At 33.7% G+C, this 17,189-nt stretch overlaps 1 protein-coding gene and 1 pseudogene across 1 annotated transcript; one reads left to right on the top strand and one right to left on the bottom strand.

The window, feature by feature from the left end:
- The first annotated feature begins 2,992 nt into the window (after window positions 1-2,992).
- On the top strand, window positions 2,993-5,518 carry LOC135144645 (spermine oxidase-like). The gene is made up of 3 exons (XM_064076697.1): window positions 2,993-3,473; window positions 4,263-5,057; window positions 5,130-5,518. The coding sequence occupies exons 1-3, from the start codon at window positions 3,025-3,027 to the stop codon at window positions 5,371-5,373; spliced, it is 1,488 nt and encodes a 495-aa protein (XP_063932767.1). The 5' UTR covers window positions 2,993-3,024; the 3' UTR covers window positions 5,374-5,518.
- Window positions 5,519-14,769: 9,251 nt separating this feature from the next.
- Window positions 14,770-15,900, bottom strand: LOC135144726 (peroxisomal N(1)-acetyl-spermine/spermidine oxidase-like; annotated as a pseudogene).
- Between the last annotated feature and the right edge of the window lie 1,289 nt (window positions 15,901-17,189).

The raw sequence follows: 17,189 nt of genomic DNA, 5'->3' as shown, positions 1-17,189 counted from the left end.
TATAGCGATTTCATTCTAGAGCACAGCAAAATTACCCATAGGGGGCGTTGTAACACGAACGGAGTTTGAGATTTCTGGCGTGGCTGTTCTCCCACCACGGCGGTGATTCTATTCTATCCTATCGGCAAGCACTTGCCACCCAACAACCCTCTATGACCAAGAAACGTGCCGTGCGGAAACAGGCCGTTACGGTCGCAAACTCGTAATTGGAAACCCCGGCTATTGGACAAAGCCGCGAGCATCACGTCATCCCGATCGTTCCCCTGAATTCTACCCAAGGTATGCATCTTTTATGCAGATGGCGCGACCGCCAGCTCGACAAGGAACCACGCACTCCGCTTCCGCTACGTGTTTCTGTGTTATTTAACCTTAATTCCATTTAAATCTTCAATTTCTATACCTCTGATATTAAAATACAGCTGAACAAGTGTTAAAGTTTCAAAAGCAACAATAAACAACATTTAATTTCGCCATACACTCTCGTGAAATTTTAAACAGCAAAGAATTCTTATCTAGCACAATCCACTTATCCACCCTGGTTTGATGGTGACATTATATACGGGTTATAAAACTTATGAATTTGGCACGGAAACAATATCTCAGATACCGAAAGTTTGATAAATATACTGAATATAAACATTTGCGAAAAAGGGTTAAATATCTTATTTCTCTTTCTTACAAACAATACATAAAAAACATGCAAAATATTATAAAAAGTGATCCGTCTAATTTTTGGAGTTATGTTAAATCAAAAAAGAACAATTCCAGAATACCAGGTTGTATGCATTTTAATGGCGTGTCTGTGCAGGACACTCAGGCCATCATAGAAGCTTTTGCACAATATTTTTCTAGTGTATTTACTAATCAACCATCATGTTATAGCACGTCTACTAATTATAAATTTCCGTCTCTAACTGTCCGTAATATCTCCAGGGATGAAGTCGTAAATGCTGCTAAGTTACTGAAAAACAAGATGACAGCTGGTGCAGATAAAATACCATCATTTTTGGTTCGCGACTGTTGCGAGGCATTTGCCGATCCGTTAAGTTTTATCTTCAATTTGGCACTGCAAACAGGTAAATTTCCTAGCATATGGAAGGTCTCAAAGATAACACCTATGTTTAAGAGTGGAGACAAAACACACATAGAGAATTATAGGCCAATTTCAATTCTGTGTAATTTTTCCAAGCTTTTCGAAATTATTATACATCGGCATTTATATCCATCTGTTGCTCGCTTGTTGTCTTCTCGTCAGCATGGATTTTTCCGGGGACGTTCTACAACCACTAATTTGGCACTCTTCTCACAGTATGTTGCAGAGGCTCTTGATTCCAATGGTCAGGTTGACACAATTTATTTCGATATCACTAAGGCGTTTGATACTGTTGATCATAGCATACTGTTGCAGAAGTTATCTTTATTTGGGTTTAGTAGCGGGGTTTTAAATTTAATGAAGGATTATTTGTATGAGCGAACCCAATTTGTCCAATATAATGGTTACTGCAAGTCCTTGCGGTATGACGCTAAGTCCGGTGTTCCACAAGGATCGAATCTGGGTCCACTATTGTTTTTGATGTATATTGATGATTGTCAACATTTAGAATGTGATTTTGTTATGTATGCTGACGACATAAAAATATATCGAAAAATTACAAACATGGAGGACTGTATACTTTTGCAAAAAGATGTTAGAAATGTGGAAAAATGGTGGGGCGAAAACAATTTCAGTTTATCAAAGGATAAATGCAAGATCATAAGGTATACCCGCAAAAAGGAGATAAATAGCTATAATTATATGATTCTGTCAAAAAGGTTACCGTCTTATACTACTATAAAAGATTTGGGTCTCCATTTTGATGATACCTAAGTTCTGCTTTTCTTAACATTTAGAGCACATGTTAAAAGACTCATTCAAAGTCCTTGGTTTTATCATAAGAAACACGAGAGAATTTAGAAACCCTGATTGTTTAAACATGTTATTTCACACTATGGTCTTAGCTAAACTAGAATATTGTTCGGTTATTTGGTTTCCTATCTACACCTGTCACGTAAATGACATTGAAAAATTGCAAAGGCGATTTTTGAAGTTCTTAGCATACAAGTGTGACGGCGTGTACCCTGAAAGGGGAGTACCGCAAAATGAATTGTCGGGCCGATTTGGTATATATGATAAATTTAAACATGCGGAGGAAAATTAGTTGTCTTTATTTACTATATAAAATAATCAATGGATACGTGGATTGCCAAGAATTATTGTGTCATTTCAATTTGATGGTTCCTACATTTGGCACAAGAAGTAAATTTACGTTCTACTATAAAAAGGCACGAACTAACGTTTTGATCAAATCACCGATATTCAATATGTCCGTTTTGTATAATCAAATATCGAACATAAGTGACATATTTAATGACAATTTTTCCACAATTAAAAAAACCCACATTGAAAAGAATAGTCAGAGTACCACATAAAGCAAAAATGCTGCTCTAATTTATATATTCGCGGAAATATCATCTAGTAATTGGGCAATTCCCACCCTGTTGGATGATTAAACAATAAACAATAAACAAATTTTGATTAACATTTTCCTATCTTCACGCATTTGCATTAATAGTCTGTAGAGACATAGATGGCGATTATTCAATTTCATATGTTTTTGTATGTATTTTTAAATTAAATAGTTAAATTCTTCTTATAGTTATTTATTATACAAATTTAACGTCACAGTGAAGTACCTAGGTAACAATGAAGTGAGTGAATATTTAATATGTCAGTTATTTATAGCAAGTGTTTTGTATTAAATGTTTCAAAAGTGTTATTGTTTGTTATTACATGTCGCAATTAATTTCTATTCGGGTAACAAACGAGTGATGAAACTTATTGAAACTTTTCTATCAATGAAAGGTTATATTAAGTGTGACCCGATAAAATATTTTGATACTATGGAATATAATACTCCCGTACAATAAATACTTAATAAAATATACAATTAAAACAAAACACCACGTTGAATAGAAGCTCCTATAATGCGTTTATTAATAAAATTGCTGTTAATTTTGTGCGTAAGTGCTTTTTCAAAATGTGAACCAACAGTGTTGATAATAGGCACAGGTCCTGCCGGCATAGCTGCAGCTACAAAATTATTGGAAAATTCCATAACAAATATAACAATCCTTGAAGCCGAAAACAGAATTGGTGGTCGCATTAATAGCGTTAAATTTGGAAAAAAGTTTGTAGATGTTGGTGCTGAATACTGCCACGGACAAAAAAATAATATTGTTTACGAACTGGTAAAAGATTTGGACGTTTTAGAACCCATATCTGAGGTGTTTCAACCTGCACTTTATTATTCTAATGGTTCTAGACTCGATGAGGCGTTTACGGAGGAATTGCAAGCAGTAATTTTGGGATATGATTCCAGCAATTTCAATTTTAATGCTACCGGAATTAGTATTGGTGAACTATTCATAAAGAAGTAAGTCTAAAATAATTTATATATAATTTTAAAATGATGTTATTAAAGTTTTAAATTATAGTTAAATGTTAGAGTCATTTAAATTTATAAAATTCTGCCTTTTGTCTTTTATAATATGTTAAATTTTTTCGTTGTGTATATAGTATTGAAAATCAGAGGTGAGGTCATCAAAATTTTGCTTGGTATGTATAGACAAATTTTGGTTAGAAATCTATCAAGCTGTTGATAATGTTCAAAATTTAAAAGCATTTGGTTAACTTGTTTCTAAGATAAATTATAGAATTTTGAGTTGAGATTCAGTTTTGAACCGGATAAATGGATACATTTTGATTAGTGATTTACCGCCTTTACGATACCCTTACTTACAGACCCTTATTGTCATGACCGGTACAGAACCATACTGGTGTTATTTTTATTTTTATGGATGTAGGTACCGAAATAATCATAATTATTGCTCACTACAGAAATGCAAAACATAGAACAAATTTTACTTTTTAATAAAAATTCATTCCACATAATTTGTTTAAAATTACCTAAAAATTATCGTTAAAAACAACTTAGAGGCTACTAATGTAAATAAGCAGCATGATTCAATACGCCATTAAACATGACTTTTATCACTTTGGAATATTTTCACAGCTAACCGAAGTATTGATTGTTTTGTTTTTTACGTTCTCATCAGTTTCATATAAATCTACATTAAAAACATTTACGATAGACTCAAGTTTAAAATGATAACACTAAATATATTCTGGAAGCTTTTCAACATACTTTGTGTTATCTTAACAGGTACAATGCCACAATTATTCAAAAGTACAGCGGCGACACACAAAAAATAAAAATATTGAATGAGGCACTTAGACTAGCGGAGAAAGTGTCATTGATGATCGATGGTGCATTTTCCTGGCTCGATACGTCAACAGTCAAACACTATGAAAGAAGCGAAGGACATCAACTCCTAGTGTGGAAAGGACGAGGTTATAGAACCATTTTACAAGTTTTAACGAAAGAATTCCCTAACCCCGAAGAAAAACTGCCAATAGACGATAAAATCCATTTGAATAAACAAGTTTCAAAAATAATTTGGAGTGACAGTGAGGTAATCGTATACACTTTGGATAACACGACGTACGCAGCAGATCATGTAATTGTAACTCCTTCAGTTGGTGTGTTAAAAGCACACAAAGACACTCTGTTCAGTCCTGCGTTACCCAAAGCTAAATTGGATGCCATAGAAGCAATAGGAATCGCAGGAGTTATGAAAATCATCTTAAATTTTGAAAATGAGTGGTGGACCAAAGACGATGTGATATTCACATTTCTTTGGAACGACGAAGACTTGCATAACGCAGCTAAAGAGTTTCCATATGCACCTATTAAAAATGGAATTTCTTGGGTCTCCGCGATCACAATAATGGCGAAAGTTCCTGGAAACCCCGGTGTTTTGGTAACGTGGGTTACTGGGGAATTCGTTCCGGATATAGAAAAAACACCAGAGTCCGTGTTGAAAGATGGTTGTGTGTATATCCTCAAGAAATTTTTGGGACAAGATTATGATATAAGAGCACCTAATCGCATTCTCAAGTAAGACTACAGTAAATTTTACTTTTATTTGATTTAGTTGAAACAACACCTCAGTTCTTGTTATTATTTTAGGTCTTCTTGGCGCTCTAATCCGCATTTTCGAGGGACGTATTCGTACGAGAGGGTTGGATTTGAGAAACCTGGTGTTCGTTATCAGTTGGACTTAGCTGAACCGTTGACTAATGCAAATGGAAAACCTGTAGTTTTATTCGCTGGAGAAGCTTCTAATCCTATTCACTATTCAACAGTTCATGGGGCCATCGAGAGTGGTTTTAGAGAGGCGGAAAGAATAATTAATTTGTATCAAAATTCTTAAAATTCCCGCAATATTAGTGTATTTTGTGTTAAAATTAAAATTGTAGGCATGGAATATTTTGAATTAAGTATTTTAATGGCATAAAAATCAAAAACATATTTCACCAGTGTAGTTAAATAAAAATAAATATAAGTATAGATTATAATTTTCTCGTTGTTTTTAAACATACAAATTTTATTGTACATGTACGGCGAACTAAACTAAAAAATTTTTAAAAGTTCTACTAACATTATTCTTAACTTAAAACTTAGTTGTAGATTATTATCTATTTGGAAAAAAATGGGTTTCGTGTTGTGGCTGATTTGCAAAAATTAATAAATAATTTATGTAAAAATACAAATAAAATAAAACTAGTCATAATAGTTTTAATAAAATAAGCAACAATTTTAGCTGAGAACAAATTTTCAGAGACTTTGGAAATTGGTATGTGGATAAAACATGCCACTGAAAGAATAAAGAACAATATGTGTGATCTTTTTAAACTTGAAAAATAAAAATAAAGCTGAAATACGAGGTAAACAAAGTTCATTTTGGCCTTTCTTGACTCCACTCTGTATAATTCTCCCCACAAATCATGCAACTTCCAATATTGTGCCTTCAATCAGTTGGTACTATAACTTCAAAAAAGCCAATTATCACTTTTTAAATAACTATTTTTCATCTATAAACTGGGGTTCTCTTTTGCAATATTCAGATATTGAAGCTACAATTGAAACTTTCTACTCCATTGTTCATGAGGCTATTGATATCTGTACTCCTAAAACTAGTAAGCCCAATATTCATTTTCCAGTATGGTTTAAGCCAAATACTGTTAAACTTGTAAATAAAAAGCGTAGATTATTTTCATTATACAGATCTACATTGAATGTAACCCATTATAATCATTTTAAAGCGGTTCGTAGACTAGCTAAGGCTGCAATAAAAGAAGATTTTCACTCCTCTGATCCCCAAACGATTGCCAATATGTTTGCTAAGTACTTTAAGTCTGTATATGATTCAAACGTGAACAACCAAAACCCTGAATTAAATCCCTCTTTGTTTCTGAATAACGTTAATTTACATGATACTGACTTAAATCCTGACTTGATTCGAAACAAACTATTAATTCTAAAACCTAGTTTAAATCCAGGACCAGATGGAATTCCTTCTTATTTCCTAAATCAGTGTGCTAGTAGCTTAGCCTGGCCTGTCTTTTTACTCTACAGAAAATCTATCGACACTGGTATTTGTCCCAGTATTTGGAAACAATCTCATGTGATTCCCCTGCATAAAACTGGAGACAAATCTGAAGTTACTAAGTACCGACCTATATCGATTATTATTTCTGCTTTATGTAAGGGTTTAGAATCAATTATTAGTGAACAACTTATTGGAATGTACAGAAACATCCTTTCACCGTATCAACATGGATTCCTTCCTAGTAGAAGTACAGTGACCAATCTTGCTATATACAATGAATTTATTATCGATGCTTTTGAAGATGGATGCCAGGTTGACTCGGTCTATTTAGATTTTAGTAAGACGTTTGATCGTGTTAACCATGCTCTTCTAATGAAAAAACTTTGGTATCTCGGTATTTGTGGTCAACTTCACACATGGATTTTCTCTTATATTACCAATCGTATTCAAATAATTTCGTTAAAGGGATTTCTATCCGATCCTCTCTTAACACCTTCTGGAGTTCCCCAGGGCAGTCATCTTGGTCCAATACTCTTCCTACTATTTATTAATGATCTTGCAGTATCCCTCTCTACATCGAATCTACTGCTTTTTGCTGATGATTTAAAAATTTTTTCCAAGATAAGTTCCTTTGAAGATTGTTATCGGCTCCAAACAGCCCTGGATATTACTACGAAGTGGTGCATTAATAATAATATGATGATCAACAATGACAAGTGCAAGATTATAACATTCTCTAGAAAATTATGTAACTATGTATTCGCCTACGCTATAAATAATAAGATTTTGGAAAGAGTGAATGAAATTAAAGATCTAGGAATAGTTTTTGATTCTGAACTACGCTTTAATAGCCACATGGATTATATTATTGATAAGTCATATCGTGTAAGTAGCTTCATAAAAAGGATGACTAGAGATTTTCACTGCGTTGCTGCTGTTCGTAAGCTTTTTATTACACTAGTTAGACCTATCTTAGAGTACGGCATAATTATTTGGTTTCCTTTTTATGAAGTCCACGTAACAAGACTAGAAAGAGTGCAGAGAAAAATGTGTAACTTCTTAATTTTCAAGATGGGGCTTAATAAATCGCAATATAATTATGATCAGAGACTTAATTTAACAGAATTGGAAGCACTGTCGAAACGCGTTTTGAAATTTAAGCTGCGATTTGTGTTTAAACTCTTGCATAATCAAATAGATTGTCCACAGCATTTGTTGCTTTTAAATTTTAAAGCGCCTTTAGTTAATACCAGAAACCGCGATATATTTGTTTGTCCCTTTAGAAAAACTAATTTTGGTTTAAATAGCTCTGTTGTTAATAAAATTGTGACTGCTATAAACAATCTACCAGTTAATTTAGATTTTTTTAATTGTACGGAGAGTACATTTAATTTGTATTTAAGGCAAATGTAGCCATCAATTTTCTTATTTATATTTTATTGTCTCTATTGGAACAGTTCTGTTTGACAATAAATTACTATTATTATTATTATAGTTATTTATGTATTAGGGGCATAATTAGGGACATTATGCAATCGGCAATTATGCCCGTGTTACATACATAACGTTTTATTGTATTTTAGTTTCTAAAATATTTTTAACGAAATATTGTGTATTTCCGGCAAGATTGAACTTTAATACATAGCTGGTTATTATTTTCATGTTGTTATGGATACCATTTTGTTTATTATATAATTCGATTTTCAAAATGCAAACTGATGAAGAAGCGGAAAACGTTTATCTAAAAGATATTTTAGAAGAATTTGTACTGTGGGTTTTCAACCACTGAATAATTTCATGTTACTGTATTATTAACGTGGGTGCTTCGAGTCTTTGCAAGGCACATATCATGAACCATACTTCGAAGCAGATATTTATCAAGTCATCATTCTGCTCCAGTAATTAATAGCCCGATAATTCGGAATGAGATCAAAACACATGTCTATAGATATATGTGAAAGCGATATATCGCCTTTCACATATGCTATTCACCCACCTACAACCTTCTACTATCACCAGTTCTTCGTGGCTTTTGATGACAGTGAGAACTTTACTCCACTTTTGCTAAAAACCCACGTTTCGTGTAAAAAACTGTCGTTCATAAATGACACAGGTCAACGAATAAAAAAGTTTTTGTTTGGTGCCAACAAACTGTTATGGTTTTTCAATAGAGGGCCATTTGGTATTCTTATCACTATTTTTTATTAATATTTTCTGCGTGCAGTTTTTACAGAAATTCCAGTATTGCCATTTCTGCTTTACTTTCTTATTTGGGTGCATAAATCCATCCAGCTACTTATACGTAATATGTCATCAAGAAGATGTATAAACGACCCTAATACCTTCCATTACATTTGTGGTGAGTACACAAACAAAGAGTGTAGAAGGTCCATAACTACAGATTTAGTACAAACTTACCTATTTTTTTATGTTTTGGTACTGAGATGAAGGACCAGGAAAAGTCATGGGCGCTGCGTAATGTCTCTAAAATGTGCAATGAATGCAATGGTTAAATGGTGTAAGGAAACGTCTGAAATTCAAAGTATCAATGATCTGGAAAAAACAAAAAAAATCATTGGGATGACTGCTATTTTTGTTGGGTTTACATATTTGGCATTAATAAGAAGAAAATGACGTATTAGGATACGTCATTTTCTTAAGCTATACATATATAACTACATACGCTAAGTTAGGACTTACCTTCAGTCACGAGACGTGTATCACATCCAGAAGACGGGAATACTGTTGAGGAATGTTTAGAATTGCCAAGCAACGAGGTAGATAAAAGCACAAGCAATGAACTCAGCAGTGGCAATAATTCGACTCCCCAACCCTTCAATTAAAATGAGCTGAATGATCTGATCCGAGACCTCGATCTCTCTAAAGAATCCACACAGTTGTTGGCTTCAAAATTAAAAGAAAAAGAAACGTGCTAATTTCACACACAAAAATGACGTTTTATCGGAACAAGGAAAGATAATAATCAGTCCCATATTTTTCTGTAGAAGATAATATTGTTTTTTGTTCTTATGTTGGCGGTCTTCTCACAACAATGGGTCTTTCTAAATACGAACTAAGACTGTGGCGTCTTTTTATAGACAGTTTAAAACGAAATCTCTAATGCGTTCTGTTGCACAATGGCAATACATATGGTTCGATTCCGATTGCTCATTTGATTAAGCCAAAGAAAGAATATCACAATATTGCTCTCGTATTAGATAAAATAAAACACCAAGACCATCAATCAGACATTTGTGTTGACCTTAAAATGGTGAATTTTTTATTGGAACATCAGGATGAATATTCTTAGTACCCTTGTTTCTTGTCTTTGGGGTAGTCGTGCTAAACGTGGACAACAAAGAACTAACCTTCACTAGAGGCACTAGTGGTTGGAAGACAAAATGTTGTAAATTTGCCATGGGTTTCAAGAGATAAAAAATTCTGTCTCTTCATTTAAAATTGGACCTGATAAAACAATATGTAAAAGCATTAGACAATTAGGGATTGTGTTTTACATAATATCGAGCAAATTTTCTGGTTTGAGTGCAGAAAAACTCAACTGGAATTTTAGATGGATCCAGGCGCGGATCCAGGTACTGACACACGACCGAGGTACTTTATTTTGACCAATTTCAAAATTTTGAAATCGCATTTCATTTTGTAAATACAGTACCTACAACCTCTATAATCCGAATTCACGATTATCCGAACATCCAGTAATCCGAACAGAGGCTATTTGAAGTCGATGCTTCATTAATCCGAACAAAAACTCTGCAATCCGAACTGAACTTGGAAACAGGCATCTAAGTACTTTCAAAAATGACGCAAGATCTTTTTACATATGTTGTATGGAATATTCTGAAGTTTTTCAAAATTGTTGTTGTTAAAAAAGATTAAAGTTATCGAAGAAATGAGGCCTGAAATCTACAAGAAAAGCTATTTAGGTAGCTAAATTTCAAAAATCGTCGAAAATGGGTGAAAATTTGCATGAGGAACATTTCATTTTTGAAAAAGTTTCCTAAAAATTCTGAAAAAATTCGGGGATATATGTATATCCCGACGTGCTGATTCCAAAAATATAGCATGTTAATGGTAACCGAGCAATATTTTCGAAAATTCGGTGTGAAATTCGAATTTTTCGAAATTTTTAAAAATTGCCGTAAGTATTTCAACTGGACGAATCTGGAAAAATGGTTTAAGTTATCGAAGAAATGAAGCCAGAAGTGACTTCTGAGGCCAAAACTCTACAAGAAAATGTATTTAGATAAATTTCGAAAATCGTCGAGAATACATAATGGAAAATTTCATTTTTGAAAAATTCGTCTAAAAATTCTGAAAAATTTCAGGGTATAGATCCCGGCGTGTTGATTCCAAAAAGATAGCGTGTTTATGGTCATGGAGTAATATTTTTTTAGAATGTATCTATTATTATCCAATGTTGCTTAAGAATTCTTTAATTTTGTTTAATAAAATTAAGGTTTATTTCTTGAAGTTTGTTTTCAACTGTGTATGAAGTTATTCAATTTCCTTACAGATTTTTGGGAAAATCGCTGATCCGAACAAATCGTTAATCCGAACACACCTTTTTCCCAATTAATTCGGATTATCGAGGTTCTACTGTACACTATACGTGTAACGAAAACAACCAAATGTCACCCATGTTATGTGAAAAAGAGTATACTAGTTAAAATTTTATAAATTTTTTGATTTAGAAAGAATATCTGGGAGATAGGTAAAATCTCACAAAAATTGCCCCCCCCCCTAAACGAAATCCTGTATCCGCGCCTGGATGGATCACAGACTAGGCAACTCAGTAAAGACGCTCATTTTATAAAGTCCATTAATGATTTGGAATCACTAGTATGGACATCGTTTGTTGAAGTCATTAAAACCTTCCTGAGAAAGCCATCTTGACCCTTTTCCCGACAATCTTGGTGCTTATAGCTAAGAACAAGGAGAAAGGTTTCACCAAGACCCGAAAACGATGGAAGAAAGATACCAAGGCAGATGGGACCAACACATGATGGCTGATTACTGTTGGGTAATCAATCGTGACTACCCTCAGAAGTTTCATGCGAGAAGTTCACGAAATATTATATTGTGTTCAACGAGTGAGAAAATTGGTCATTACGCAAGGATGAGAGTTTACGGAACCAGCCAAAGGCAGTGGAGGAACTCATCCCAGTGGAATGACCAATTTCTCACGAGTGTAACACTATACTTTTTCTGTTCATATAATCAAGAAAATAAAGACAAAAAAATCAAGAATTATTAATTTTTGAAAAAATGATGACGTGTAAACTAAACATAACCAGAAGAAAAGTACCGTAAGACGGGGCTACTCAGGAAATGTGAGAGCTGATCGTGATAGTTTCCGAACGCATCCAGTGGAAAAGTTGAGTTTAGTCTCGAACCTAAAAGTTTCTTGTACAGAGTTCTAGAAATGGGAAGCCGATAATGCAGTGATTTGTTTAAAACGCGGACGTTACATTTTTGAAAAATTTTTGTATGTCCAACTTTGTGCTCTAGAAACAAAATAAGTGATTTCAGAGTAAGTATCAATATTCAGACAAAAAGTTACGTATATTTGCCGCAAAATATCAAAAAATCAAAAAAATTGACTGAAAAATATGTCTTGGGCGACATTTTTACTAAAATGGGGCTACTTGGACAGCCCCATCGGGGTTATTTGGGAAATTGCTTATTATTACAGGATCTTGTATAATACAAGTACTTGCATGTATCTGCATGTAATTATTGTACTGTTTAGTTACTTTTCAAACCACAATTTTTTTTAAAGACGCAAAATGGTGCGGAAGTACAAAAGGACGTTATCGAATACTAGAAATGGTAAAAACTACAAACCGTATTTTGCTTATAGCAATGAGAATTTACAGCGGGTAGTTGAAGACTTTCGTGCAAAAAAGTTAACTCTTCTTGAAGCAGAAAAAAAATACTTGGTTCCAAAATCTACAATTGCACGACGTGTTTCAAGACAAAACAAAAATGATAGTCCAGGTCGTCCAAATCTCTTCAGTCAGGAAGAGGAAACTGTTTTTCTGGAACACTTAAATCTTGTAGCAAGCTGGGGATACCCATTTGATCTTTTAGAATTAAGACTAATGGTAAAAGCTTATCTGGATAAACTTGGCCTTCAAGAAAAACGACTTAAAAATAACTTGCCTGGACCAGATTGGGCAACCAATTTTATTAAAAGACACAAACACCTGATTTCAAACCGTTTGTCTTCCAATATATCTACAAAAAGAGCGTCACTTTCACCTCCGATTATTGAGCAGTTTTTTGAGAATGCACGCGATCTATGGGAAAATACAAATTAAAAAAACAATATTATATATTTTTTAAAATTTGGAATACTTATAAAGCGGGGTAACTCGGTTTTTGTATAGTTTTACAAGGTTTCCCGAATAACCCCATTCAGGTAAAATTTAAGAAAATAAGAAAAAAAAATTTTTGTGGCCTTATTGTTTAGACAGTGACAATTTTATTGCATACTAAAAACTGCTAACATAAGGCCCTTTCCAAAACGTTTATTTTAAAAAATCTAAAAAAATTAGTTTGAGTTTGATTAACAAAAATTCGAAAAAAAATTCCCTATTAGCCCCGTTCTACGGTACTCATTCTTCAATAGATTGAAAAATTCAACATTTTCTCAATATGAGCAGAAAAAAGAAGATTTGTTTATATGTAATTAATAATGTATAATTTGGTTATTTTAGAACAAAATGTTTTTGTTATAATAAAACTAATTTGTTGCGTACAAAATAAAACTTAATGTCAATATTCTAATCAGTATGGGTGTTAGACTTAAAAACTATATACAATGTGCTGGTACCATTTTACCTATTGACCTGTGGATTGATTGCTTCATAAGTTTGCAAAATAATTTCCTCAAAACATTACGTCTTTTAGATACAACATGGGACGTTTCACACAACAGTTTCATGTTATTGGTTTTCTTATATCGAAAACCCAAATTATTCACTACTTTTGATACGGTCGTTTTACTTAGGTACATCTAAAATTTCTTTTTATTTGAAAACTCTAGCAAGTAAATACAGGCGTGACGTCCTTTTAGTATTTCTTATACTACAACGTTAACCTTACTAACGTAATAAAATGAATCATCTGAGCTCCCACATCTCATACGTTACAACGATAAACTAAATCTACCACAGTTCCTCACACAAACATCCGATCATTTCCTCAAATAATCATAACGCTGATAAGTAATGAGTATAAACGAGCTTCCTCGTCTGAATTCGAAGGAACAAAGAAACCAAAGCCACCGCCGCTGATTTCCCGCTTCCATACGATTTCTCTTGCTCAGTTCTCTTGTATTTGCGGAACGAGCAACCTCTGTGCATATGAAGATTGATTGCATAAAAAGACTAAATGCAGTGCATTGTTGGTGGCGTCTGGCCACTTAATAAACTTTAGCCTAGACTCTATACATCAGCGGGTCTCGGTTCCGCCAGCGTCACGACGCTGCTATTGTAAACTTCGCGACTCTATTATAGACATATTATGGGTGCAAAAAGCGCATTAAAGGTTGCCGGTGTTGCACTTAAATGGTGGAAACTTGCAATAAAGCTCTCCCTCATACGGCGCCAGTTTAATATTTCTCTTCATCAATTTATTTCGAAAAGCTCGGCCGAAGTTGCTTCATGTCGAGCAAGTCGGAACTGGGTCGGTTGCCTTTAGAACTCGAAATTATTGCGGAAATAGTACAAAAGGCAGTAGGTTTAAAGGTAGAATGGCAACTGGTTAGTGGGTTATATGTCCTGAAATGTTTCATTTTTTTTTATTGAATGTAAGTGTTACAGTTTTCAGAAACCTTAATTTTATAAAATTTATAAATTTCAGACAATAATTACTTAAAAAAATTGTATGACATCGTCAAGTTTTTGGAAGGGATGAATAAGTGATCTGTGTTAGCTATGCATCATGTTGACGATAAAACTCACTTTTATAGTTGTAAAATGAGGTCAGCAAATATTTGCTGGGGATGATCAAACAAATGTTGATTTATTATGTAGCTATATTTGTTAACTTTTACAACAATCAAACTAATAATTTGGCTGATTTTCTGTCAAATCAAATCAAATCGCCAATAGACGAAAGACAGACCGAAATTCAATTTTCAAACTATTTCAGTGCACATTTATTGCAAACACAAATTTTATTTGTCCCATTTTTTGTAAAGATTAATTATTATCCTTTCAGCCTCTGTGTAACACCATTCAGTGGTTCAGTTAAGATCTTTTGATAAGATAAATTCCTTTTATAGAATCCCGTTTTTGTGTAAGAATAAGTACCACCAAAATTCTCATTGGTGCACCAGTTGGATCTAATGATCTGACTTATTTTAGTTAGGTTATAATCATTGCCTAAAAACTTGTTTAACACTGACTGGCAGCCACCTTTCAGTGTTTCTACCGACAATTTCTCAATTTATGGTACTAAGTCACCAGTAACCCAGCCTACCCAAACACGAGGATTATTCGGCAGCTTCAGAATATAACGAAATTTAGTAACCCAAACTTCTTCTTTTGAATTTAAATCTTCTTCATTCCAGAAGAAAGAAAACGCTTGGTCGTTATTTTTCCACCATTTTGTATCAAAGTAAAGAAAAATTTTCATAATAGCACCAAAATCGGTAGCTTCAAAGGCTTCCTGTTGTAACAATGGGAGAGCTGGGTGAAAGAGCTTGTATTTATTTCGCTTCAGAACGCCAATGGAGGGAGTAAGAACAACATATTCTGCAAAATAATCACCATTTGTTGTTGAAACACGAACAGACGTGCTTTCGTTCCAGTAAATGCTTTCGAATATGGTACTTAAACGTATTTTGTCATCTACAGATAATTTCTTTGGAACGTCGGGACAACTTTGCATCATAATTTCAAGTATTGCTTTATATCCCAGTTTCTTCCATGTCAAACCTTGATTGCCTGCACACTGTTTGTAATCACATTCTACTGATGAGTCAGACCAAGAAAAAGATCCTTCATGAACGATAACGTAGCCCTCGATAAATCGCAGTACTTCATTTCAAACTTGCTTGTCGTTTCTGTCTTTGTTCAGTGAAACTGTAGCATAATTAAAGAAATATATAATATACAACCAATATTACTTACTTGTAAGACATCACATCTCCTACGGACTTGTCAGTGCTACTATAACCGTCAATATTTCCAGTATGGTAACTCGAATACATTGCCTGCAATTTCTCCACAAAATCCAAACTAACTTTTGAGCCATTTGTAACTTCACTTTGAAAAGCTCTCTTAGGCCCGGTTCTAAGATATCAAAATCTTTGGCCATCTGATAATGTTATTTTTCTGAACATGGCAGTATTGCGCTGCTAGATGAACGATGCCCTCGCGAAATTCAATGCTGCATATGAAAACTCAAAAGAAAAACTGACGCTTGTAACCGTAACATGATTTTTAATAAAAAATTCTTTGTATAGATTTTGATTCTAGAATATACGTTATATAATACCTTACGGAAAAATTGGAGCGGTTGAGATATCAAATGCTCTTGACCTTTGGGTATCGCTTTTATTCAGTGTCAGAAAGGTCGCTGCTTATATAACTGAAAGTTTCAGTACCAGTCTAACATGTAGTAGGTACTGCAATGGTGATAGCTTTACCTAAAAAACAGGACAAATTTTGTTTTGCTAATGGCTCTGTTAAATGTGTTTGAGTATTTGATAAAGTATATTTATGTGAAGGTACTTTTGAGTTGTTTTCTTAAAGATTGTCAACAAATACCATTCGACAAATTCTTTTTTTTTTTTTCAAAAACATTGGTAGGCTGACGTAGCCGCCAAATTTTATCCTTTGACAGTCTAGGTAGTATTGTCTTCATTTCTTTTTCTTCTATTTTATTTACGTGTTCTTAACCATGGATACTTAACAAAACTTTTAATAAAACACACTTCATGAACAATTAAAAACTCAATTTTTCAACTTCTAACACGACGAATTCCATATCAACTATAAAACAAAATTCCTTCAGATTGATCTGAGTAGCACTATTAGTAGATTGTCATATATAATTTCCCAAGTGCGAGGAAAATTATCAAATAATTTCGAAATGTCAAACACGAGTGCTTGCTGGGGCATTTAAAAGTACGAGTGCACGTAGTGCACGAGTACTTTTTGTATGTCTCAGGAAGCACGACTGTTGACTTTTCGAAATTATTTGATTAATTTTTCGAGAAAGAGGGGAATTCGGTTAGAGAATTGCATGATGACATTTTTGTAATTGAATTGAAATTAAAAAGTTGGTTTTGACTGCGGTTACCATGGCACTGATGTTGTTTACTTTTTTCCTGTTTTTTTCGCCGTATTGTCAACGGTAGAAATAATCAATAAGCAATTTAGTAATAAATCTTAATGAGATATATTGGAGATAGTATTGAAAGCAGAGTTCCGCAGAATACAAGAAAATCACATTCTTCTGTGATTTGAAAGCTTTTGCTCTGAACGGAATTATATTTTGCAAGCAAGTACTACACCTGAAGAAATCAGCAATATCCTAATGGATTATGCATATAACATGAAGAAAGTCGATGGAACAGACTACAAAGAAAACTGTGTGGAAAC

The sequence above is a fragment of the Zophobas morio genome, unplaced genomic scaffold (genome assembly GCF_036711695.1).
Source record: "Zophobas morio isolate AGI-343-1 ecotype UQ-CSIRO unplaced genomic scaffold, CSIRO_AGI_Zmor_V1 ptg000108l, whole genome shotgun sequence".
Lineage (NCBI taxonomy): Eukaryota > Metazoa > Arthropoda > Insecta > Coleoptera > Tenebrionidae > Zophobas > Zophobas morio.
This window is presented reverse-complemented; position numbering and strand designations above follow the sequence as displayed.